The sequence below is a fragment of the Anopheles merus genome, chromosome 2R (genome assembly GCF_017562075.2).
Source record: "Anopheles merus strain MAF chromosome 2R, AmerM5.1, whole genome shotgun sequence".
NCBI classification, from domain to species: domain Eukaryota; kingdom Metazoa; phylum Arthropoda; class Insecta; order Diptera; family Culicidae; genus Anopheles; species Anopheles merus.
In genome coordinates, this window is record NC_054082.1 from 19,053,944 (window position 1) to 19,079,403 (window position 25,460).

At 47.8% G+C, this 25,460-nt stretch overlaps 1 protein-coding gene across 13 annotated transcripts in view; it reads right to left on the reverse strand.

The window, feature by feature from the left end:
- Nucleotides 1-25,460, reverse strand: part of LOC121590762 — a 142,062-nt gene that overhangs the window by 12,332 nt on the left and 104,270 nt on the right. For all 13 annotated transcript variants that reach the window (XM_041910720.1, XM_041910724.1, XM_041910723.1 and 10 more), the window contains one exon: nt 193-2,619. In XM_041910720.1, coding sequence (XP_041766654.1) covers nt 193-1,822 — 1,630 coding nt within the window. In that variant the 5' untranslated portion in view covers nt 1,823-2,619. The remainder of the gene's footprint in view (nt 1-192; nt 2,620-25,460) is intronic.

Genomic DNA, 25,460 nt, shown 5'->3' on the forward strand with positions numbered 1-25,460 from the left:
GACTGGTTGTTCATGAACACATTGCTGTTATTAATTGTCTGTTTTAAACAGCAAAAATAATACAAAACAGAAAAGTAAAGCAATCAGCAAATTAAAAAAAAGACATCACTAAACTATCAAACAATCCTTAAGAAGCAAAACAAACGAACAAATTTACAAGCAAAACACGCATATCACGCGCTCCCTACTCACCAAAACCTGTCTCTTCCAGCAGCGTTCGCTTGGCCTCGTGCTTCTCGTCGTAATCACCGACCACCGAGCTCTGGCCACCGCTGCCCGGGCCCTTTTCGCCGGCATCAATGTCGGCCCGGCGGGGCGGCTTCTCCACCGGGTTCACCTCCGTCAGCAGGCTCTTCTGCATGTCGACCATCACGGACCCACCGTCCAGTATCGATTCGTTCTGCGACTTGTCCATCATCTTCGTATTCATCTGGCCGTTCTCTCTCATTGCGGAGTTTTTCTTGAATCGCCGCTTCCGGCAGCAGATGCAGTACACCAGCACCCAGCTGAGGATGACGAAGAGCAGCACCACCACCACGACGATCAGCACGATCTGCAGGATGTCCTTCGAGCGGGTCGCGGACGTGATCGGGTGCGGGTCCGCCTTCAGGTCGAAGAACTGCTCGCTCTCGTCGATGCCGCCCCGGTTGGTCGCCTTGCACACGTACGTGCCGCGATCGGACGGCCGCACGCCGACGATGGTCAGCTCGGACACGAGCACCTCGCTCTGGTCGCGCGGACTCGTCCGCACGGCCTCGGTTACGCGCAGCCGCTGGTCGTGGCGCGAGAAGGACCGCTTCTGGAACAGCCAGTCAATCTTCGGCAGCGGCAGCCCGGTTACCTTACAGATGAAGGTAGCGTTTTCGCCCGCCCCCGGGAACTGCATCCGGTTCTCGACGATGGCGGGCGGGCAGGCAAAGTCGTCCAGCTCGATCTCGGTCCACTGGCGGCCGGCGAGCGCTTTCGGTACACTGCAGGCGGTCGGCGAGGTGTACAGGTTCTTCGCCAGCACGTACTCGGCGAAGCTGCGCAGCGTGCAGCTGCAGTTCCACGGGTTGTTCGTGAGCGACAGGCTGGTCAGCTTCTCCAGCCCGGAGAAGGATTCCTTGCGCAGTGCCTGCAGCTCGTTGTAGTCGAGCTCGATCTGCGACAGGTTCGGCACGTTCACGAAGCTGTTCAGCGCGATCCGCACCAGCCGGTTGCTGCGCAGGTGCACCTTCGTCAGGTACTGCAGGCCGTAGAACAGGTTCTTGTCGATCCGCTCGATCTGGTTGTTGTTCAGGATGATGACCCGGATCTTGGTGAGATCGTCGAAGACGCCCGCCTCGAGCGCGGTCAGGTTGTTGTTCGCCATGTCGAGCTCGATCAGGATGGTCAGGTTGCGGAACGCATCCCGATCGACCCGCTTCATGGTGTTGTGGCGCAGGTACAGCTTCTGCAGGTTCGTCTGGTGGGCGGCCTCGAACGTTTTCGCCGGCAGCTCGTCGATCTGATTGTGCGACAGGTCCAGGATCTGCAGCTCGTTGCTCAGCTCCTGCGGTACGACCGGTAGCCGCTGGTTCGTACAGTCCGCACTCTTGCGACCGCTCTTCCAGCTGCACTTGCAGTTGCTGCACTGTTTCGTAAAGTCCGATTCTTCCGTACCGTGCGCTGGGCTGACGAGCAGCTGCATTGCCAGCAGCAGCGTCACCAGCACGCCGACCTTCCAGGAACTCGGTTTTCTTCGACCGGTCGGCATCGGTTTGATGCTAAGTGGCACTGTGTCGTCTGTGGAGCGCCACGCACTCATTTTCGTCCGTGTGCAGTTCGTATTGGGACACATTTTGGACACCGTTACTCTCGATGCACAATCACACTGTTTACACTTCCCTACACAAACACACACACACACACAAACACGCACTACTGAAATGCTATCTATTTTATCGCGTCTCGCACACACACATGAAGCAGTCGCCAAAAAGCCCTCGAGAAGACGGCGCAAGGGCACAAGCGTCGGATCGTTGTGCTTTAAGTTGGTGCCGTGCTCCAAAGCTTTCCCGTGGCTGCCGCCTGGTGTTGAAATTGGTTGCGATTATTTCCGCTATCAGATGATGATTATCATTGAAATTGTGTTTGCCTTCTATTTATTCAGCTGCCGCCTCTCCTCAGTCGTGCATCGTCGCGCGGAGTCGGACCAGCTCTTTCGCACTGGTTGACAGTGCCGGTTCGTCGTCTGGTCTGGCGTGCCAAGCGAGTTGGTAAGGGGTGTCACAAAGCATCTAGCTTCTTAGAAAAGCTAGCCTTTTTACCGGTCGGAGGAGAAACACACTATACAATGACACGTCCTACACAGACGTACAGTGTCGCTGACGAAGCCAATGCTGGCGCGGCTGTTCTACTTCCCAGTGGTGCTCTACAGCCCTTGGCAACATGTTTCCCGTGCTCATCGTTCGCAAGCAGGCGTGCTGCGTTGATGCACCGGGACATTCGTGGCCCTGCGATGGCGTGGAGACTCCGCTCCTTATTCCATGCCGTGGCACGGCGGGTGAGCACGGCGACGAACGCTGTTCGGTCGGTGCAATTGTTGCGCTTGAGGCAACGTTTCGACGTGGTGCTGCTAGTTTTGTGCTGTTCGCCCTGCAATGGGAAAGATAAAATGGAGAAGTTGTACGTTAGCGCATAACAAAGGTAATCGAGCTGTTGGTACGGAGAAAGATTTAATTTGATAGAGGAAAATAAGGGCAGAGTCACAGAGTTTTGGTTTGGTCTGTGCTAACACAGCCGCGGGGGACTGGGGCCACACAGTTATGTTAACCGAAGCGTTTGTATGCTTGTGATAATAGTGACGAGATACGGCATTTGCAGCTAGCGATAAAGATCGATTTCGGGGATTTTACTTTGATTTTTTATATCTTTATGTTAGTAGTGCCGATTGAGGCAAAGCCACAAATGCCAGGCAAATCCTTTGGAAAGAAAGCTCACGCTTCTTGCAGAACCAAGCAAACGTCGCATGTTTTAGATTAGCTTGTTGAACTAATTTTCTCTTAAATTTTTATTATATGAAACTTTTTTCTAGCCCATCCACATTGTCTTTCAAGCATATCCACCAACCTCGTTTAACCTTTAACGAGAACGGTTGCGACTGTTATCACAACACATTTTCCGACCATTCACTGAACTTGCATATCTTTATTGGAGTTTTCCCTTTTTATCCATTGCGGGAATGCTACCCTGCAGAGACATAAAATTTTATCAAGCACCGCAGTAACGCCCCCTCCTACACATCATTCTGCGCCAAGGGCTTCACGTAGAAAGGAATCTAGTATTATTTTTCCGCACACGTTAAGATTTGTGAAGAGCGCGAGCGGTCCCCGCAGTGAGCTAAAAACCGCCTTGTGCTAAAAACGCCTTACCATTCTGATATTCAACGTATGCAATGCAAACGCCGTGGGAACAGTGCGCAGCGATAGGAAACAAGACATTGCCCTCCTTCCCGGCAAGACCGCTGCATGCATGTGTGCCGCAATTTCAAGGGCTTACAGTCACAGACACTCCACCCTCGGCGAGCATTCATCTCTTTCTCTTCTGTGGCATTCTATGGCGCACTCCTGGCGTTCTCTCCAGCATAATAATGCTATCATACCTCGTACGTTTGTGTGGGGTATTCTTTTCAATTCATTTAATTTCGCAATCCTTCACCACCCGTATGCACGATCGTGTGGCACGCGCGATGTGCAGTAGATATATAAGGTGGCTGACTGCAGTGTGTAATGCATACACGTTTGCAACAATACCCCGCATGGAGCACTCTTGAGCAAGCGTGCATGAGTGTGTTTGTGCGACTGGGGGGGGGGGGGGGGGGGTTAGCTTTCTGCTAGGCGTGCATGCCACTGTTGAGACAGTTTCCTTTCGCCGCACCAACTCCTTAAAGCTTTCGCAAACGAAATCATCCAAAACGATCCGCGATACATGGGACGCCGTTTGCGAAATGAAGAAGAATGTGGGTTGGCTGAGCAAATATGGGCACCCAGTGTTCGGTGTGGCACTGTTTTCTCACTTTTCTCTCGAGCCTTTATCACGCCTCGGGGAGTGCATGATTTCGAAGTGTTTGGAGCATCAGCATCAGCAGCAGCAGATGGTGACGGCAGACGACACCGCTTTACGACGGTGGGAAAATATTATTACAGAGCTAGTGCAGCAGTGTGCCGAACAAAGCGTGTACTGTAGTAGATGATGTTGATGGAACAGCGCATATGTTTCTATTGCAGCAATGCTAAAAAGGGTAACGAACGACGGGGGGGCGTATCCTTTGCACCGGTTTCCCTAGGCTGTAGCCTGCGAGCGTGCGTAGAGGAATTTAATAACACAGCATTACGGCTTACTTCTCAGTAGTGGAAAGGCCCCCCAGCTTACCAAACAAGCAAACATGCTACACCGTACCGTGCCACACCCAAGTGGAGCCAGCGTTCTCGTGACCGATTCGCAGCACTGACTGTGTAAACGGACTGTGGTTTTGCATACAGCGGAGATCCGAGCTTCCCCGGGAAGGATGTAGAGGTATTGTTATTTTAACACAGAAACCAGCGTACGCCATCGTGGGCTGTGTTTGTGCCCGTATGTCATAAACCCATTTTCTCACGAATGAAACCTTTGCTCGTCTCGTCGTCCGACGTTTCGGTTCGGTTGGGAGGGTTGAAAGATTTTAAAATGGTTGATACGATTTAGCCTGGGATGGGTGCAGCACACACGTTGTAAAATGCCACACACACTCTACGTTGACGGGGTAAAAAAACGGCAGAGTGGTTCGTAGAACATTGTAAGGTGGGTGAAATTAGGAGAATAAGGATTTAATGCTATAATACAAATAATTATACAAATAAAGTAAAGGAAAAATATAATCTTTGTTGGAAAACTGCTAGTTGATAATAAGCTTTTGGTAGGCCTATGGAAGATCGCATTATTTAGTTTATTGGTGCTTGGCTAAATTCAATTCCATTCCTTTATGAGTAAAGTGATACAAAAAATCGCACAATGAATATCAGCAACGGGGTACGATAATTGCAAGATCGTAATAATCATTGTGTTAATGCTACAAACTCAAACCTTTACCAAATGGTCTTGAGTCCAACTAAAGTCCAACACTCCATTTGGGAAAAGATAATCTAATAAAAATAAAACACCTCTCCAAAACACGATCAACTCCCAACATACATTGCCGTGGTTTTACATCCCACCGCGATGCCATCTAATGAGGACGGGTGCCATCGCCCGGACGGACTAGCCACAATGCAGCACTCATTCCTCGGCTCGCTCGATACCAGCCTATGTACACCAACATTTTCGAACAATATTCAACCCAAACTACATTACGCAGATGCAGCTGCCCTTGTCGAATGGGCTCCACAAAAACGTTCCTCCGCCTCCGTGCTTTGTGCCATTGTGAATCGTGCTCAAAAAAAGGCCCAAAAAACGCGGCTGTGCTTTACCATTACGAGGGGTTGAAAGGTTTGCTGCTCGTTGCCGGAACCGCTCGTGGGTGAATGTATAGACACATGGGCAAAAAACAAACCACTGCTGGCTGGTGGTGGAACATTGCGCTTGGGGGTGGTTTTAATAATACCTGTACCATCTGTGTGCACTGTCGGGCCAGGCGAAGCACGCTCGTGTGCCCGGAGCAAGCACGGAAATAGCGTCGGGCGTACTGGACGCCACACTCTTGAACGTGCCGGTTTTCTACGAAACGTAAGATATGTAGTGTGCGCGACTGGTGATGCTAGCATACCTTGCACAGCATACTCGGTCACAACTGGATCCGGTTATAATAGTAGTACGACATCAACCTCCCACTATCAGCGCAGGACCAAATTTTGGGGCAAGTATTGTTAGGCCAAAATGGGATGATACAACCTCTTTGCATCGCGCGTGCTTATGCTGTACTGCCCACCCGCCCTAAGGCACAACATGCACACCGCAAACAAACGGTCCCGCTTGCGAGCGGGACACAGTGCACCAGGAGCTGCTGTTTCTTTCTGTTTTGCCGTTTTTTTCCTCCTTTCGACAGACATTATTTTGATTACAGCCCCGAGTGCGCGGAAGGTGCGGATGGGCAAATTTTAATGTGATGCATATTAAATAATGCACCATCAGTGCGCAACGTCTGACAACCGTTTCCGTGGTTGAAGAAACAAAAAACAAAAACACACACACACTTCCAAGCGAGTTCATGGAGTAGAGAATTTTTGAAATCCTCTTTTCCCCCTTTTTGAATACTCTTTTGGTATGGAGAGTGCTGCGCTGCACTCAACGGATGTTGTGTGGTAGACTGGTTTTGTGCTAATTTTTAATTCATTTTCATCCCCCGTTTGCCCGAGCAGCTCATTTTGCAGCTGGTTGCTTATGATGGATAACGATATGAGCCTCAATTTTTGGTTTCCCCTTTCAGCCCATCGCCCATCCAACGTCGAACATCATGAGTTATCTACAGGGCTTTGAGGAGATGTAGGCTTATAACTTAAAAGATTATTCGTCAGGAAAAAAAGCCCCTCAAAACTGCATGCCTGCAACAAACGTCAGATTTACAGTGTGAGTTGTGGAGCTCTTGCGGCTTGTGCAGGGAAGCGGAAGTGCTGATTAAATTATGCAGCACACGTTTAATCGTACAACATAAACCAATTTTCTCATCAAGCCTTGATTATGATAAAGCTTGCCGACCCCCTGTGAACTGAATGAAATTCTACATTCATTGTTCGTTTAACATAATCTTATTGATTCACAAGTGCAATCCTTGCCCGAGCAGCCAGCATGCATCATGACTGGTGCGGATGCAACAAGGTACCATTTGACCAAGAATCGTTTGATGCCCAGGTACTTTGGTTACTGCGAAAATCTTGCTATTGCCCCATTTCGGCAGCACCAGGGTTGCTTCACAGATTGTGCAACAGTAACCTCGTTATGTTCTATATGCTTCAATTGGTATTGGGTTTGTTGGCAAGCCGCAAGCAGCTAACCAGTTTCCTGTGATCTGCATCTTTGAACCTTTTGAGCCTTTCCGTTGCAGCTTCGAGAAGGGATGGTTCCAATTTGCTAAAGTGGGTAGCATTGGTATTGCACTTTGGCCCTTTCCTGTGTGAATTTGCCTTACAAATGCAACGGAGCGAAAGGCGTCAGTGTAAAGGGTGTCCTATTTGGCCAACAAATGGTTCATCCCGTGCCCGTTTCAGTGAAATAAAGTGATGCGCAGCGTAATCAAGCCACTGTCGAGGGTTGATGTGCTAAACTTGAACTTCATTTTCTTGACTGTCGGTCTCGTTTCCAGTGCAGGTGGATATGCAATGTAACTATTTTCGAACGAACGATATCCGAAGGAATGAGTAAAGCACATTGTGTTGTGTATAGATGAAAAATATTTTCTTGCTCGTATATTGCTCCTGTCACTTTGATGCAGCACGGGGCACTGGATGAATGCCGTCAACGACACACTCACCACCTCGTTCGCCGTTGTGCGTTCCTTTTTTCTGCGGCAAAATATTCAATTTCCCCGAGAGGGACAACTTGCAGTCACCGCTGTTCTTCTGTTTCGCATTTCCACGCTATAACATTCCACCAGCAGCGCACTAAAGGTATGCTGATATCATATTTTTCATCTCTCAAACACGATAGAGGCACGAAGGAGACCAGTTGCTCGTGGTTGGTGGTCACGAATGAAAAAAACAAGACCCAAAAACTGTTACCAACACACAGAAAGGCAGGAAGCGAATGTCACCAAAATTCGCAAGAAAATGTGAGGCATGTTTGCTAGCACGGGCAGTTGCGACGCAGCGTATCCATTTCGTTTCAAGAGCAAACACGAGCGTCTATTCCATTAACAAAAAAAAGAAATATAAAAACGGTATGCATTTTTTACACCCCACCCAAGGAAGGTAAACAATTCTGGTCAAAGAGATGCTTTTGGGGCGAGTCGTGACGAGATGGGCATGCTAGAAGGGCAGATACCGTGGCGCGGTGCGGTTCGAGGAAACCATTATCCACTGCTGTGACCCAGCACCGCACCGAGACGAACGGTTCTCCCGCTCCGATTTTCACCGGCCGTCTCGCACACGCATCCCGCACACGTTGAGTTGTTTAAATGGGAAATTTTCTGCCTCAATTGGCAGCAAACCATTTACAGCCCGGGACCGGGTCAGCTTGGGTGTATGATGCTACTTCTTGACCGCATGGGGATGAAGAGCTTACAGGGCCGGGCGCGCTTGGAAAGGACGTTTCCGGCGTTCAAGCGTTCATTTTTCGACCTTAGATCCCGCTATCCCACCTCATACACAAATTGCTTAACCTCCTTGCTCGAGATCCCAATCACCATCCAGATCCAACTGCCACCCCGGCACCGCACCACAGCGGACGGAAAAAAGAAATGAATCGATCGATAAATTATTCACCGGAAAAAGTTGATTCAATATTTTGTGCATGGTGTTCCCGGAAGTGGGGCTAAGCAAAACAGACCAAACAGAAACGGACCAAACTTTGTCGAACGCTTCCACCAGGCACGGGGGAAGCAGTGTTTTTTGTTACCCTGCTTGCCTCGTTTTAACGCCGATTTGGATAAAGTTTGTTCAGAAGCCAAAATTATGCACCGTGTTTTGTTTGCTTTTTCCTCCTGAAACATTTTTTGTTGTTGTTGCGAAACCTGGAACCTGGTTTTGATACGACCAATTTTTGTCCATCATCTCTCGATGCTGAACGAGTGCGGGCGGTGTAATGTGTGCGCTATTGATGTATTTGCGTGGCGTAGCGATCGCATGGAAAAGTTTGTTTACGTTTGGTTGCTTGTTTGACAATAAAAAAAATATCCCTCCATCGATTTGCATCAGTAATGATGTTTATCGTGGTAGTGATGTAGTTTTCTAGCATCGAATTTCTACAAGCAAAATAGATTTTTTATTTTCATACCTTTCGTCTTGGTTCATTAGGCTGGCCTCGTTAACTAATAGCTCTTTCAAATATCCCTTCTTTATAGAAATTGTACCCCAGGGGTAGCTTAACGAACTAAGTGAGAAGGGTTCATTGTTCCAGGGATAAGGGTTTAATGGGTTATGGTGGCATTGTTTCGAGCTTAAGAGGCGTATGTGGGCAGCAGGCTCAAAATTTCTGTACAAAAAAGTAAAATGCTCGGAGCTTTGCAGATCCTTTTCCAATGCGGATGCTGTAAAGTTTACAATTTTATTTGGAGCCAGCCTACCGGCAGGACATATCGAGCTGAGATTTAAGCAACCGTGCTCTTTCCTTATTCTCTCTCTCTCTCTTGCTGCCACTGTTGCAGTCTCCTTTGCACTATGAATTCGTGTAGTTTAAACGCTTCGCATATCGCATTGGGAGAACAAAGAAACCAAGTTTACCCTTTGCGTCAAGCTTTCTCACCAGATGTTATTGATGAGCTGGATGTGTGTTACAATTTTCCAGAATCGATAGATATAAACAATACACAAAATGTTTTAAATATGGTGCAAACCTCCTGCATTTGATGCAAATGGTCCGGTGACTAGACGTAGATGCAATAACCGGTACCTGACTACTTTCTATTTGATTTGCAGCAAGTAAATCAATTGCATGAGCACAACTTACATTTATCCCAACACGTGCACACACACACACACGCCTTTACAAGCTAGCAAATTTCGACCGGATCCAATTTCGAAAAGCAATCAACAGCTTAACCCATTCATGAGCTTCCTTTCCTTTGTCCCAAAGTTCCGGAACCCCACAAACCCCGTACACACTCACACAGCGGTGTCATCATTTTATCACGCATCCCAAACGCCCGAACAGATGCGAAAACGGGAAGGAGACCTTCGGTTGGGATGAACGGGTCGGAAGTTTGACAAACTATTGAGCTCTATTTAATTAAAACTAGTTTCCACAGCTTACCACCTACTGAAAGCGGGCTGGTGCGAATGCGAGTGACTGTTCCCACTGGCCTCGGGGCTCGGAGCAAGTTGCTATCAAAGACTGACGACTTACGGCGCGTGAGGGCAAGTTTCGGAGCGTTTTCGTTTGATTGCATTTGTTTCTAATTTCATTACAACAAGTGATTGCCGAAACGATGACAATCGTACCGACCGGCGATCGGTAGAGTTGGTGACCGGGAAAGGAAGTAAAATTTTCTCCCCTGGAGGCGGTTGTTCCCGGCTGGTTTTTACCGTGAAACGATCGTTACTAACGACATTAGCTGGCTGTGCGATTTGGCCTAGAGGACAGATACTTTCCACGAGAGCGAGACAGAAGATTAGTTGAATGAGAAGTGAAACTTATTATCATCCATCGAAGTGTGGCATGTTTAATCCCCGTTGTCAGTCAACGGAACTGAACTGGAAGGAAGGGAAGATACAGATTTTGATACAAAAAGAACGCTTACTTACAATCCAGATTTGTAAGGTGAAAAGGAGGTTGTTTGATTTCACTATTAGGACCCTCAAAAATCGCGATATAAAAACAAGTTTTGCTATGAGGAATATACAAACATAAACTTATTATTATAAAAAGAGAACAATACTACTCGACCTGAAAATGGGCTCAACTTATAAGCTCACATATTCGGCACCAGTATAAGCACCTTTACAAATGGCCGTGAGTTGGATAAAAATATTATTCAGTTTTTTATACCCATACACCAACCCTCTCACCAATCCACGTTTTCTGCACAAACAACACCTGACAGCCTCTTACCCAATTTAATCCATTCTTCGCAACCGCGTCGCCCCAGCATGACAAATGTATGAAGCACAATCAATAACCAGTAACGAGCATCGGTTTTCTGGCATGTCAATTACCTTTAGACTTCAGGTGAGCGATATTTACGATCCGCCTTCCGCTCCCGGCACGTCCGATGCCTGCTTTTTTTTTGCGCCTAGCGACAAACACGTGCACACGCGTGACCCAGCTGATGGCGAAAGCACACAACTGAAGGTGGTGGTGGTGGTATATATATTTATGTGCCGCAAAAGCAACCCACATAACTTCAGATTAAAAAGCATCGCAACCGCATACGGTAGCACTTTTCACCTTCCAGTTTGGCCCCCCTTCACTGCTTCCCCTCGTCGGCACAAACTGTCGCACAGAAAGGTACACCCGCAATGGGTGGGATTTTACACGCATTCGCAACAACGCACTAAATCGTCAATCATGCGAATGCGAATAGCGCCCTGAAACACACATGGGAAATGACTATGCGCTTCTCCGTGTGCGCGTGTGGTAGCCGTGAGTGGTAGTTTTATAGCCAAGTGCACCATCGGCAGTGGGACCCCCGTAGCTGCTGAGCCGTGTGGCTTACTTACCCGTGGGTGGCTGCACGCCAAGGCCAGAAAAAAGAAGCAGGCGTATTGGACGCACTCAAATATTGTTCGAACAAAATATGACAGTTCAAACGAGGAAGTGAATGCGAACAACAACAAAAAACGGTCTCCAAACAACTAACAAAAACGTACCGATTACACGGACACACACACACACGTACGCATGATTTTCACATTCGCAAGTCATACTCATCGTCGTCCCGCGCTGCGGATGTCAGGCGCAGGTGGCACACTGTCTCTGCAGGACATAACAATATCGCATCACCCGCAGGAAAAAGCGGCGTTTGCTTTGGTACACCAAAGTGGAGGTTGGAGAGTAGGGGGGGAATAGTCATGCTCCTTCCTCACCACCCCAACGGACGAGGTAACGGGCGGCAGTAAGCTTCCGACAGTGGTTAACCTAAAGTTTGCCAACGTGCGTTCGTGTGTGCGTGTGTGTGCCTGCTGCCTATGACAAGGCGGCTACACACGTTTGGCACACGCTAAAGCGCTGCGAAGTGCTGCATGAACGGCGCCGCGTAATTTGTGTGCCGAATACACACCATTATTACCGTCATCATTTGCCCGACATGCCCGGCGGGCACTTATGCCAGCGCAAAATCGCGCTATCTTCGACGGAGGTTCGTTCGTCGGTGTGCCGGTAAAAGCAAACGAGGAACGCTCTTACTGGCGCTCCAGGCCAGCTTTCCTCCGGAGGTAGGCTTCTACAGCTCGATGATGAGATTTGTCGAGTGTGGAGAATAATGCTGGCAGGAGGGGGGAGTGGGGGTTGTTTTTTGGCTCTTACCATAATACCTCTCTTATCAAAGATGTTTTGTACCATTTCCGTACCGCAAAACGAACCATTAACGGCACACAGGTAGTAGACGCCACACCATTACGAATGGGAAACTAATTCGGTTTGTTCCCAGACGCTATACGGTACGTGCATCATATCGAAGGCGAATGTTGTAGGTATTCCCTCTATTCGAAGGGGAAAAACTATTACTTTGCATCCTTCAAATGACAATTATTATGCTGCCAAGGGTTCCATTGTTTGACGATGATTTCTCCTTCGCCATCGCTCCCTCGCCGTGTAGCGTTAGGAAATGAGATAACGGAAGTGACAGGTATGATGCTCGCGCCTCTTCCACACCACCAACGGACTCCACCTGCTTGCTGTATTGCTTCCTTATCATGGCCATTACCGGGAGGCAATAACCAGAAACAATCATAAATCATGAACTTCCTGTAGAAGGTTTCGCTGGCGGAAGTTTGCGCCGTTTTCTTAGCGCATCTGTGTAGGCTGGCCCACCTGTACCTGAGCAGCGATTTTTTCTTTCGAGTATTTCTGCTTCAAATTCACACACACACATACATATCATGGCATGATGTGCCAGAGTTTGACGTTGGTTCGTCTTGCACCCTGACACCGATGATAAAGGCGCGCGAATACCATTCTAGCATGACCGCTTGATTGATATCGCATAAGCATATTTCATCCGCTTATTTTGAGGCTCTCTCCCATCTACATATCACTGTGGGGCACGAGAGTGGATGGAATCCCAGTGCTTGCGCTCTTGCGCAACTCTGACATTGATACGTCTTCCGCCTACAGTGTGCCGCAAGCCGATGCTGAACGTGAAACGGCTGGTCTACTGGTTCTCTAGTAGACGACAGATGGAATGTGTGTTTGATTAAATTATCGTAGCGTTGCGTGCGTGTGGAATTTTATGACGAATCAAAACCATTCCCGTGCCGGAAGAATAGGCCCGAAGAGCAGCCGCAAACCGAACCGGGGGATAGGCGAGCGGGTTTTGGGTGGCCTAAAATTAGACATTCCCCCCCATCCCATGAATGGGCTTTATACCACAATCAAATCTTTCCAAACGAACCGTTGCAAAAGCTAATCAACGATCTTAAACGACTCAACAAAGGTAAAAACCACACCACCGGCACCCAATCATGATGATGATGGGGAGGATAAGGATGATGATGATGATGATGATGAGGCTGAAGTGTACCGAACAGCACATTCGGTTGCTGCTGCTGCTGCTGCTGAACGCATTGACGCGTGTCGGTGAAAATAAAACACGATCAAACAAACCTCATGCTTTCCGGTGGTCGTTCAACTTCTTAGAACCAGGCAGGGGGTTAGTACCACCGCAACAGCTGCAGTAGCAGTAGCAACAGAAACTCTAATCTCCCTCCTACTGTACTGCTACTGACTACTGTTGCGGTATGCCCGAGCGGATCGTTGGCCCATTCTTCTTCTGCCCGTTCCCCACGGCGGTGAATGTTTACTTACTAATTACAAAATGGGTTTTCCAAGTATTTTTGTCCATTAAATCTACTTGCCTTGCCCACCAAGCGAGCTGCCGGGGGGAGAGACATTGTGTCAATTGCAGGTTACCGACTGCAGCTTGCTGCTGCTGCTGCGACAAGCGTGTTCTTTTTCATGTCCGACAGGATTGGCTAGTATGCCGCTAAGCCAGCTGTCTCGCAAGAGATTTGAATAGTTGAACAATTTTGAACTGCTACTGGCACGGAAACATGGTGGTACGGGTGTTAAATGTGCACTGCTGCTGTTTTACATTTTCACCGGATGCTGCAATGTCTTTTGGGGGAGAGAAACTTTTACTCCCCTCGGTAAAAAGAAACAATGCAGTTTTGTGGGCATCATAGTAAGTTTATTCTTTGTTTTGTGTTTGATTCGTAGGAAAGTCGAACTACTGTGGCGCATTAGTGGAAGATAACAAAAAAAAATGGAACTATAAAACTGGCAAATGCAATGTTGATGGAGCGTTGGCCTGTGCATTTGGACACGCAGAGCCGTGCCTGTGTTAAATGCAAACGGCTCTAAGCCTAAGTATGAATAAACGTCAAGTTGGAAGAAGCTGAATTTAAATTCAAATCCAAGCTGCTATTACCCAAATGCATACCATCATCTAAAAAGCAAACGACAGGCAATCAACACACATACACACTGATCAATAATTCTTCAACTGACTAGGTACGACTGGGTACACATCGATTTGCCAAGCTCGTTCCTACCCAAACCGACATTTGCCACAGACTCAAATGAAATAAGGTCACTCTAATTGCTCGTTAATTCATCAATTTAAACTCCCATGCAGTCGCGTTGCATCTCTGCCGGCGAGCACACACTGTTCCGGAATGATGTGAGCATGCGGGTGTTCGTGTGCAGCATAAGCGCTCACTGGCATGTCCGAAGATTACGATGTCACTGCACTGTGTATGTCAAACAAATGGCAGACGAGCACGGGGCATCATCATCATCATCATCATCACGATCATGACAATAATAATCGAACATCAACAACGCTACCAATCGCCTGATGGTGATGGTGACTGTACATGTGTTTGGTATGTCATTGGTATGACATTCGCCAGCACCGAGAATCGATATGGTGTCGCGGAACACACGCGCACACAATGCACGATGTGCCGATGTGCACGGGAAGCACTGTGCATTCGCTGGTCGCCTGGTCATGGGACACCCATGCGCCATGCGAGCCAGCGGATATCGGAGCCGACTGAACGAGGGATCGTTATTATCGTTTACGTATGCTGGTGTAAGGCCGATTTATCACCAAACCCCGTTTCCGATGGGCGGTGGAAGGCGACGGGATGGAAAACATATTTCCCTTTTGTTCCCGGAATTGCTGCGCGTTCGTCATTTTCGAATCGATTCGAGAGGACACAACTTTTAACCTGTGTAGCTGTGTTTGTGTGTGGAACAATGGTGAGCCAAGGGGAAGGGGTGCAATTAAATTACGATTAGAAAATGGCTGTACGTTCCGCTCGCTACTGCGGGCTCCTGCTCTATCGCTTGATAATGAACCACCTAACAAAACGATGCGGCATGAAAGCCTAGTGCCTGATAGGTGCCTCATATGCCCTTTACAAGCTGTCTTTGCCACAGGGTGCTTTGCGAGCAGTCGCTGTAAAAGAGACATATTGTTTCATTCTCGCAGTTCGGGGGGCTCGCGAGGAAAAGGCAGCCGACGGGTGCTGCATATATTGTTTATTGCCCCTTGGCGCACGAGAAACGCTGCCAGACCAGGTCGCGCGCGTTCGAATAACACCGGTTGTATCGATAAATAATTACAGATTGGCGACATGCAAACCAACGCAGTGCAGTGCTGTGCACGTCCAGTGGATGCGCAAGAGAAGCGATTAAGCTGTTCAAAGGTTTTCAATTCCATTAAGGCACACACGTGCATTGCATGCCTTCGCATACTCTGGTACAGTTCTGAACAGTGGCCATGAAAGTATGATTAACTGACAGAGAAGACGTAGCAAAACGCTAAGAAGCGAGTACGTTAATGAAATCTGATAGTCTCTGTGAAGGGGGCTTTAAAGGTTTACCTTTGCATGTGGCTTGCGTGTTGGGTTTGAATGTTGCGACTGAACTCTCGAGTCTCGAGGAGGGCAAACAAAAACTGTGATAACAAATTTACATTGTTTGTTCGATTCGATTGGTTCGATTTCCTTCGTTATTTGTTTTTTTTTTTACTTCCCAACGCTCCTAATTTCCCTAACGTCCTTTGCTAACGACTACAGAGTCTGCTGACCAATTGATTGTTATCGCTCATTGTACCGATCAAATCACTATCACTGGGAAATTCAATTATCAATGAAGAGCAAGCTTATCGAACGACTTCCGCCGAACCGTGCGCGTCCATCTAAACGACCGTCTCGGCCCAAAATATACGAACAAACTGAACCCATTCCGGAAGCACCAAATACAAACGATCCCGAGAACAAAGACGATTGGCCATTGTTTTTCGCTTAGCCGTGTCTGTTTGGTTTAGTATGAAATCTTCAAACACATCAACACACATATAGCAAAACGTACCGAAACTGTAGCAACCATGCCGGTGTGATAAGCAATCGCAATCGAATCGGAGAGTTCGGTTTGCGCCATTATCATAAAATTGAATCTCCTCACGAAAAGTGAATGTTTGACGCTTCACGAATAACATAATGCGCGTGCTATGGTCTGGCGTCTTGCGCTGTGTGCTGCGATAGTATTTGCGTATGCTGCTTCCATCACATTTCCATCTCGTACAACAGGCGGTGTTGGCAGCAGCAGAAAAAGGATTGCAGGTAATGCAATAACAGCAGAGCAACAACGTTTCACACTTACGGCTCTCGAGCGCTCACCATCGGATTCGAAGAAAACGTCAATTCGAAGGTTGTCTTGTTGTACATTCCAGTTACCCGAAGGTGGCTGACGGGGTGGCTGTGGGGAGAGGTTTGCGAGGCAAATAGCAAAAAGTAAGCAGACAAGCAGTACCGCACTGGCACATTTTGCTTTCGTAATATGGTAATAGATTTTGCACTTTGGTACGATGTTCATCACTGAATGGGGGTACGGGGGTTTAACAGGGGAGCGAAAGAACGCGAGTGTACCGCAAACGTAGCACGTGATTCGATCAACAAACAATGCAGTGGTTGATGTGGTTGCTTTGCTACACTTTGACCACTCCGATGTCTGTCGTGAATAGGTTTGGTGGGAATGATTCTTTTCCCTTGTATCGATCGTTAAGCTCACACTTTAATCATGTTGTGTTACACGTACTACTTGCTCTTGCTTTGAATTAACTACTGCAATAGAATATTCAAAAAATAGTACAACCATTTTCGCAACGTATCAACGCATTTTCACCAATGTCATTCTTCCAAACCAAGCCCACCGAAGGTACACGCAACGCGCGAGTGATATGCATTGTTAAAATTCAATTAGCACAACAATGTGATTTCAAATGCAGCCGTGGCAGCCCGCTGAAACAAAACTATGCCACAAGCTCGCTCTAGCAGCCTCAACACAATCACTTCCAAATACCACATCACGACCACTGTTCCGAAGTCCACTGAAGAAGCTTTGAGTCATTAAGACCGTCCGTGTGCGCATCATAAAATGCAATTACTTTACCTCTACAAACTTCTCGCCCGCCTCAAACAGCACACTCTTCCCACCGAATGCGCTTCATTCCATTGTCGGAATGTGCACGTCGAACTAATAATCGTTGTGGTTTGTTTGGAGACATTCACCTTAATGAAATAAATTACGAGCGCCAACTGCACCCATGGAATGGTCCCGTGTAGGCCGCCCATTTCTACCCCCTGCCAGGCCCGAGACAGGCTTAGCAGAGCAGGGGTTGACGACGTGTCGAAAGGATCTCAAGCGCTTGCTCGATCGCACCCGCATCACATTGAGTGCCGTAGACGGTTATTCAATTAAACTTTCGGCTCCTGTCGCCCCATACTCCCCCCCCCCTTTATGCCCTCCCGCAGCGATTGGAGGCATGCAATCTGGCCGAGTGCATCGTAAAACTATGCGCCACTGGAACGGCTCTCGGTCAAAGGATGTGTGTATGCCACACTTTACGACACGTACCGTGCATGCAAATTACAAAAGTTTAGCCCCTGTTACGGAATATGGCACTCACAATGGCGAAGTAATTGGCCTATGAAAGCCGAACCATTTGGTTCAATTCGGTAGAACATAATATTTCAGTTGTTCAGAGAGCATGGGTAGAACATGCCCGGAACGGTTGTTGCATCATATCGGTGTCAACCGATGGACACTGGCAGCATCACTTTGTTTGGCAGCAGTGCTACCAGAGCGATACTCGAACCGGTCTTCCCATAATTGTATTACAGGGAAGGGCAGGATATTTAATTACATCACCCTTGTCCAGGTTAGGGGGAAAACTGTGCGGCATTGGAATTGCTCGTTTAATTTTGTCGCTTGGAGAACATAGTGTGTTCCGGTGTGCTGCTGGTATTGATTGCATAAAACTAATGCTACTCAATTGAGATCACAACAGATAGCCGGAGGAAAATCATAATTCCATTTATGAGCGCTAAACACAAGATGGGAAGCAATACTAAGCATTAAAAAACAAGGACAAGAATTTCTCTCAACGATAAATCACACATTAACCGCCCCAAAACGATCCTTTCTTAAATCCACCTTCGGCAGCCAAACCGAAATCCTTACATCAATCGACCGTACAGATGGCAAATGGCGATGGAAGGGGAGGATTTAAAATTATGATTAAGTGTCTAGTTTTAAGTCCCATTAAGGGTGGGATTTATGTATGTATCGACCCATTCCCTTGTGCATCAACTGCGCCATTAATGCAGTACTAATGCGTCGCACACGCCAGCCATTCCCGTTCCAACAACAGCACCACCATTCTTCCGCTGGGAAAGTGTGCGCTACTTCCGCTACGTATAAGAATGTGTGCCAAGCAGAATGTGCACTGTTGCGCTGCGAAGTGCTATTTTACGAGCATACTTTTCTCATTAATCAGTAATAAAACATTCACGCATGATGGTAATCCACCGGTTTTGCGGAAGCGTTTTACAGCTCTAACTGATGGAATTGAATGTGTGCTGATGCCATCTTGTAATGCGATAAGCCATCGGCCTAATCGTCCCCATCGTATGCGTGTGTGTTTGCATTTGTTCCTCGCATCCCTGATGGTGCGATGTGCGCTCTATCTCGAGGACGATTCAGTTTATTGAAGGTTGGTGAAAGACACCTGGCGCCTCCATGTAACATTCATAAGCTACTGGGCTGCTCCATTGCAAAGCAACAGAATGGCTCCACCAGCTGGTACAGGAGGTTTAACTCTTCTTTTATTCATGTGCCATAAGCTGCCTGCACAAAGTTTTATCATAATATAAACCGTACGACTGGAAGGGACAGCTATTGTACACCTCGATTGGGAATAATGTTTTTTTTTCCCCGAACCAGTCACAATTATTAAACTAATTGGTTTAATATTAATATTGCATTGGATGGTGCGTGCGTATGGTGAATATTCTGCTCGGTATATTCGTAGATGCGAAAAACGAAAGGGCACTAAATCACAGTAAATACAAAAGACGACTGTCATCGAGGAAATTGTATGTTTGCTGTTAGTATTTTCGCCTTTTCGTCGCCCATTACGTTCAGTGGGCATTAGTCAACGAGCCTTAAAATAGCAGCCAACTTACTTGCAAACGGGTACACTTTAAAAGCACGCACACCCGCGAGCCGAGCTCTCCCGAAAAGAGCCCACACTTTGGCCCACAATTTCTCCCTGGGCCACACTTAAGACACAGCGCCACTCTGCTCACAATTATCGTAAAACTTTATTTCCATCCTTTTCCACGCGCTGCCATCCTTTTCGTGCGTTGGGCAGCAAGCAGCCACAACACAATTCCAAACCGATGCGTGAGCGCTTCATTCCATTTTCATTTCCTTCCGCAGAAAGCTGCTGCTGCTGCTGATTGGCACTAATTCCTCTCGAGCCGCTCTCGCCAAGCTTTACCACCAATTTGCTCGGCGTTTCGTCGCTCTTCCGCCTCACTGAAACAGGAGCAAACTCCCGTACCCCGTAATGGAGCCCGAAACGAGCGCACACCATTCATACACCCTATTAAAAGCCAATTTCCAAACCAGTACGCGGCCCGCACCAACCTTCCCCCCGGGCATCACCGGGCGCCCAATGTAGACATTCTTCAGATGAAATCATTTGGCCAATGGTTTGCCTTCCCCATCAAAACTTACCAGTCGTTCCTTTCCCCTCCTTCCCATCATAAAAAGCATTACGTGTGGGGAGGAGGCAGGCGCAGAACAGCCTTTTAACGGATTTTCGACTTTTTCCAAGACATTTGGTTTCGCCAGAAACTGGAGCATCTTTTTTGCTTGGCGTTTCTATCGACCGGCGAGGGAGGGCAGGCAGGCAAACTATACTAAATTATGTAATTAAATCGTTAGACAGGTCTCGTTCTCATCCTTCTTCCCTTTCTGCAGCTCTCCCCACGTTTTGGCAGCCACGTTTCGGGTGTGTTATCCTCCACGGCCTACACCAACGCAGTGGAATGCTCAGTCACCGTAAGATGACCATAAGACAGAAAACGTTCCGAAATTGTAAGTGAACCCATTTGGAGCATCCGTTCGGGGACGTGCCCCACATACTGAACATGTTTCGCCCGGTCGACATACAAGAAGTGAAAAAATCGACAGGTCGTTGCCGAATTCGGGCGCTTGGCTTTGCTCAAAAGCTAGCAAAACCTATCCTAGCGGATGGGGTTTGGGTTAGAAACGGCGAGCAGACTCGATGGAAAGGAAGGAACATAACGCAACGAACAAACAAGATAAAGCAACTACCTCGAACGTCGTACACCGAGCTGGTAAAGGACACCGAAAAAGTGTGTGTCCCTCCCGAAGGAAGGACGTTTCAAGGGGTTTGTGCTCGAGCCAATGCAGCTATGGGAGACCCGGCCTGTGTCGTGATGTGATGACGACCTGTCCTAATGGACAAACCGGGCCAGAGTTCGTACGACGGGTGTGCATGCCAGGGAACCGATGTCGCCGGCCCCAAAACGAGCCACCCCCAGAGCGCACATCAAACTGTGCAACTTCTCTTGGTCAGTATAGCGCACAGCTGTCGCGCCAGGAAATTACGACCACCGTTATGTGCAAGCTGTTTACTCCATTGTACATCTTCAAAGCCCGTGACGTCCTTGTCATTCGATGGTTCCCTTCCTTTGTCAAACACACACACACACTCACACCTGCATGCAACTACACAAAAGAGCGACCGCAGATTGCCATGGGCGCGCTCTTGTGTAAATTATTGATTCCGGTCATCGGGCTACCATCCAGCCACGGCCAATATGAGCACGCGGCGCCCGCCGTTCGTGCCGTGTCGGGCCGTACGGGCAAAGTTTTGCGGTTGATTGCGTCGTGACAAATGAATTTTTAAAACGTCCCATCATAACTCGTTGACGGTTGCGCTTTGTGTGGAAAGACAGAGACGCTTTCTGTGCTTTCTGTGCGGGTGCAAAACCAAAGGGAAGAAACTGGTACACAAAGAAACGTGACCCACACACCCGGTGGGAATCCGCCAAGAATATGAAAACCGTATACATACCCCTGTCCGTAGCCGAAGTGACCGCTGTCGCCATGGTGGCGACTGGGTACTACTGTGACGTAAGAGCCGAAGCCAGTAGGAACGACGTGAGTCCGAGCCCATAAACCATGCACCACACATTGTCCATGCACTACCGAGCCGACGAGACTCGCGCGCCGATGACACAGCGCGATGGTGAATGCTTGTGTAATTAAATTTATTGCACGTACCGAATCAGTGTGCCGGTCCGCATCCCATCGTACATAGTACGTTGGCCCCACTCGTTAGAACTCCAGCGGCTCAAAGAAAGGCATGGCCGCCGGCCAACGGTACGCGCACGTTGGTAAACTGCACGCACAAATCAAGATAACGATCGCGCGATGTTAATTGTTGTCAGTGTCCGTGTACGGCAAGGGTTTGGCGCGGAATTTGCATTCGCGTACGGCTGCCACTACTGGAAAGCAACGTTAACATTCGCGACGTGCGCTTGTTCGGAGCCCTTACTGTTCGGAGACGTGAGGATTCAGTTTCAGGCATCGGCACAGAACGGGCAAACCGTGCCACTTAATGCGTAATGATAACACATCTTTGGCGGTACGTACACGCGCTAGACATATACGCGTAGCGCCAGACGTTCGCAACGCGCACGAGTTGATGGGATTGCGAGCTGATCGAGACGTGCATAGTAATGAATCGAGACCGGTTCAGCTCGCTAATATAACGCCACGGTAGCGGCACGTTTTTGGGTAAGATTGTTTTCTATCGATCGAAGTTTTTTTTTTTGTTCTTTCTTAAGGGTTCACCACTACTACGCTTTCACACTGTAGTTGCGCGACGGTTTCAGTCACATATGTCATGGATCATGTGACTATGTTGCATCACTGAAATATATGATCAACTCGTATCAACCCTTCAAAAGGTCTCGAAGACAACTGAGTCAAACATAAAATTGACGAGAAATAAATAAATTGCAACTTAATTTCCGAGCAGTTTTTTTTCTTGTGACGCTCAGGGTCAACCGTTGGCTTGGTGCTCTTAACTTTTCATTTACAGACGCCATCGCTACGATTCATAACACTATCATAAAACGATATTTCATTTCGGCAAAACGGTTTTTTTTGAAAATGACAGCCAAACTTTGCAAGGTGAGCACAGGGAGGAGAGCAGCACAGCAGCGGTCTGGGGCGTAAGTATACTTTTTGCGCAACGACAACGTCGCTTCCTGTCCATTACGTAGTGCAGTAATTACCCATAAATCGTAAACATGCCTGACAGGGTGGCACTAATTTAGTTTCTTCGCTAACGAGTTTCGGAAGGCTTCCCGGGGCACACGATTTGGTGATGCACCGAAGCAAAAGAGAAACATTAAAACAGCAGCAAAGCTTTGCCAAATTTGTACAAAAAAAAAGGAATAAAATAGCGATACAAAGTTTAGGGATGCTTTTAAACGAGATCATTTTTAAATAATTTGAAGAAACGCTTCAACTGGCAAATTTAAAGAGAACCGTTCACCGAGTGGAAGCAGTTTATATCAACTATATTATTCGATTAAACCATTATCATTTTTAACCCATTATGTAGGTGATTATTTGCGCATCCCGACAATGGCACAAATATGCACTATCAACGCAATTAACCTTTAGCCTCGAGCCGTTCATAACGCGTCAAGGGAAAATTATCTTTTTCTCATGTTTGCCCTTGCAAGTGCCATCTGTATTTGTGCCGTATACTCATTCGTCCGTACATCCGCGATTGAAATCCGCGATACAATCAGTATGCAATTGCCGCCTATTCCTCTTTTCTACACTTTCAATCATTATTATCATCACTTTCATCATCGTCATCCTCATCATCATCAAAAGCATTGATCATCACCCGCCAGTTGATCCGTGGAATTATGGTTAGTCAAAAAGGCTGCGCCAGTTTCGATAAGGCTCGTGGCGTGACGCGATATGCTGTCCCTAGACCGGGGATCAGGTAATTTATTAACACTTTGTTTGAAACGGTGCCCAGCGGGAGGGCAATGCCGGGCCGCATAATCCTTCCCCGGCCTGTCCCAACGCCCCAACACACTCTTTCATAATTTCTTCATTTCGCGCTGACACTTGCAGCGCGGGATGAATTCGCATTAGATTGAACGAACGGCGAAGGGTAAAAAGTAGACATCAGTGGAAAGCCACCGCATCGTTGAGCGTTACTGCGTAGCACGCTGCGGTCACTGCGGTGGAGGGGTGCGGCAAGAGAAGATCGTAAATTTTATCAAACCTTCACCAGAATATGCCGCCGGCCCCGGGCGATAAACGGCGGCCCAGTGTACGGTCGGCTATATCCTCCTCTTCACGCGTTGCTGGTTTGCTGCCGGCGGGGCGAGAGTTCGACCACCCTTAGCCTCTAACCCTGCGCTACTGACACCCGCCACCCCCCCCCCCTCCACGAAGGGTCGCAGCATATGGCGGAAGCTTTATTTTTATTCAAAGTCTATAAAATATGACCCATTACTGAAAATATGGTCATTGGGGAAGTGCGACCAATGATCCCCCGGGAAACGCACATTCTTTCGCGCGTCGTATATTTTTTTTTGTGCTACTTTCCATTTTTTCCTTTTCTGGGGGGGAAGCAGAATTGGGCACGGTTCAGGCAAGATTGCACGATTACGGTTTCTGTTCCTCTTTTTTATTATCATTATTAGTGTGCCCTAGAGCAGCCAACGAACAAGCACCAGCGCGAGGTTACCAGCACCAGCGCTGGGCACTACGGGGACGGGATAGAGAGAGAGGGAGAGAGAGGCAGAGAAAGAAATTTATTGGATAAGTAAGTCCATTATATCCGCGGCGTGGCCGGAGTGGGAGGGTAGTAAAAAGGTTAACTTACTAATATGATCCCGCGGTGTCCCGAAACGGCCGAATAATGGCTATCGAACTTTTACAATTCGATGATGGTTAATAAATTTCCCGCACTAAACGACCCTGGCTCTTCCTGGTGTTTGCTGCTAGCTCGGACCCGGTCATTTGCAAGGTGGAAGGAACCAGAGTTCTCGCAGGAGGAGCGCGACTGCTGTGGCACCCACAAAAAGGACAGTACATAAAATCTTGACCTCAACAGACGTACGATTTGTTCCAAAACGGGGAGGTCTTTTAGGGTGTGCAGGGCGGTAAAGGTGTGCAAGATAAATGGGAATTCTAGGAGAAGTTTTTCATTCCGCATTCTACGAAAACGATGAAAAACGCTGAAGCAAAAGAGACGGAACAGGAGTTGTGGCAGCTTACTGCTGTTTTCGTTATGGTGTAGTTTTATGTTTTTGTTTCTTCGTGTTTGTGTGCCTGAAGGTATGAGGTGTTGCTTGAGCATAACCACACCTTCCGGTGAGCCACTAAAGCCTCTACCTATGTTGGAAAGGTTCGTTTTACTTGTCGCAAGGTGGATCAACACCTACTGACGACACAACTGAAATGAAAGTTTTCCGTGCAACACAATGCAGGCGGTGACATTTGGTGTTTTTTGCTGTCAATCTCTCTCTCTCTTTCTTTTGGAGCGCGACACTAACAAAACACGGTATATATTTATGCACTTTTAAGTTCAACAGAAGGTGGGGAAGTTTCAAAACGTACGCGAAGCTTATGGAAACCCGTGCGCTGTAGGGAAATGCAAAAGAAAAGCATCACCTTTTTGCTTTTGCTCTATCATTATTTTTCCCCTGCTCTGCGTTTGCAAAGGTGAAGAAGTTTACGACTCCGTTCCCCGAATGTGACCTCAGATGTCAGGCGCAAACGTACTTACAATTCCGTTGAAAAACGACCCGAACGATGGAAAGCCATCTTGCGCAAATTTCACACTGCCGTCGCCGCCGCCGCCGTGCTACCACCATCGCCGTCGTATGGAAAATGAAAAAACGGAGCAGCAGCAGCGGAGCAACATTGGGAGGCAAAAATAGGCTAACAAAACAGCAACCACCATTTGCCTGTGTTGGCGTTTTTGCGTTCCCAGTTTTGGCCAATGGTACGAAACGAACGACAGATCTAGCAAGCAAATGCCAGTAACAACAACAACAACAACAACCACAAAAAAGGAATCAACTTTCGTATAAAATAGTCCGCATATAGTCTGGATCGCAACGGGACCAACCCTTTCTTCTGCCGCTTCATTGCAGACAGATGAAAAATGTATGAAATAGTCCAAGCACTACAACTCCCTGAAGCACTATAAACATGACCACACA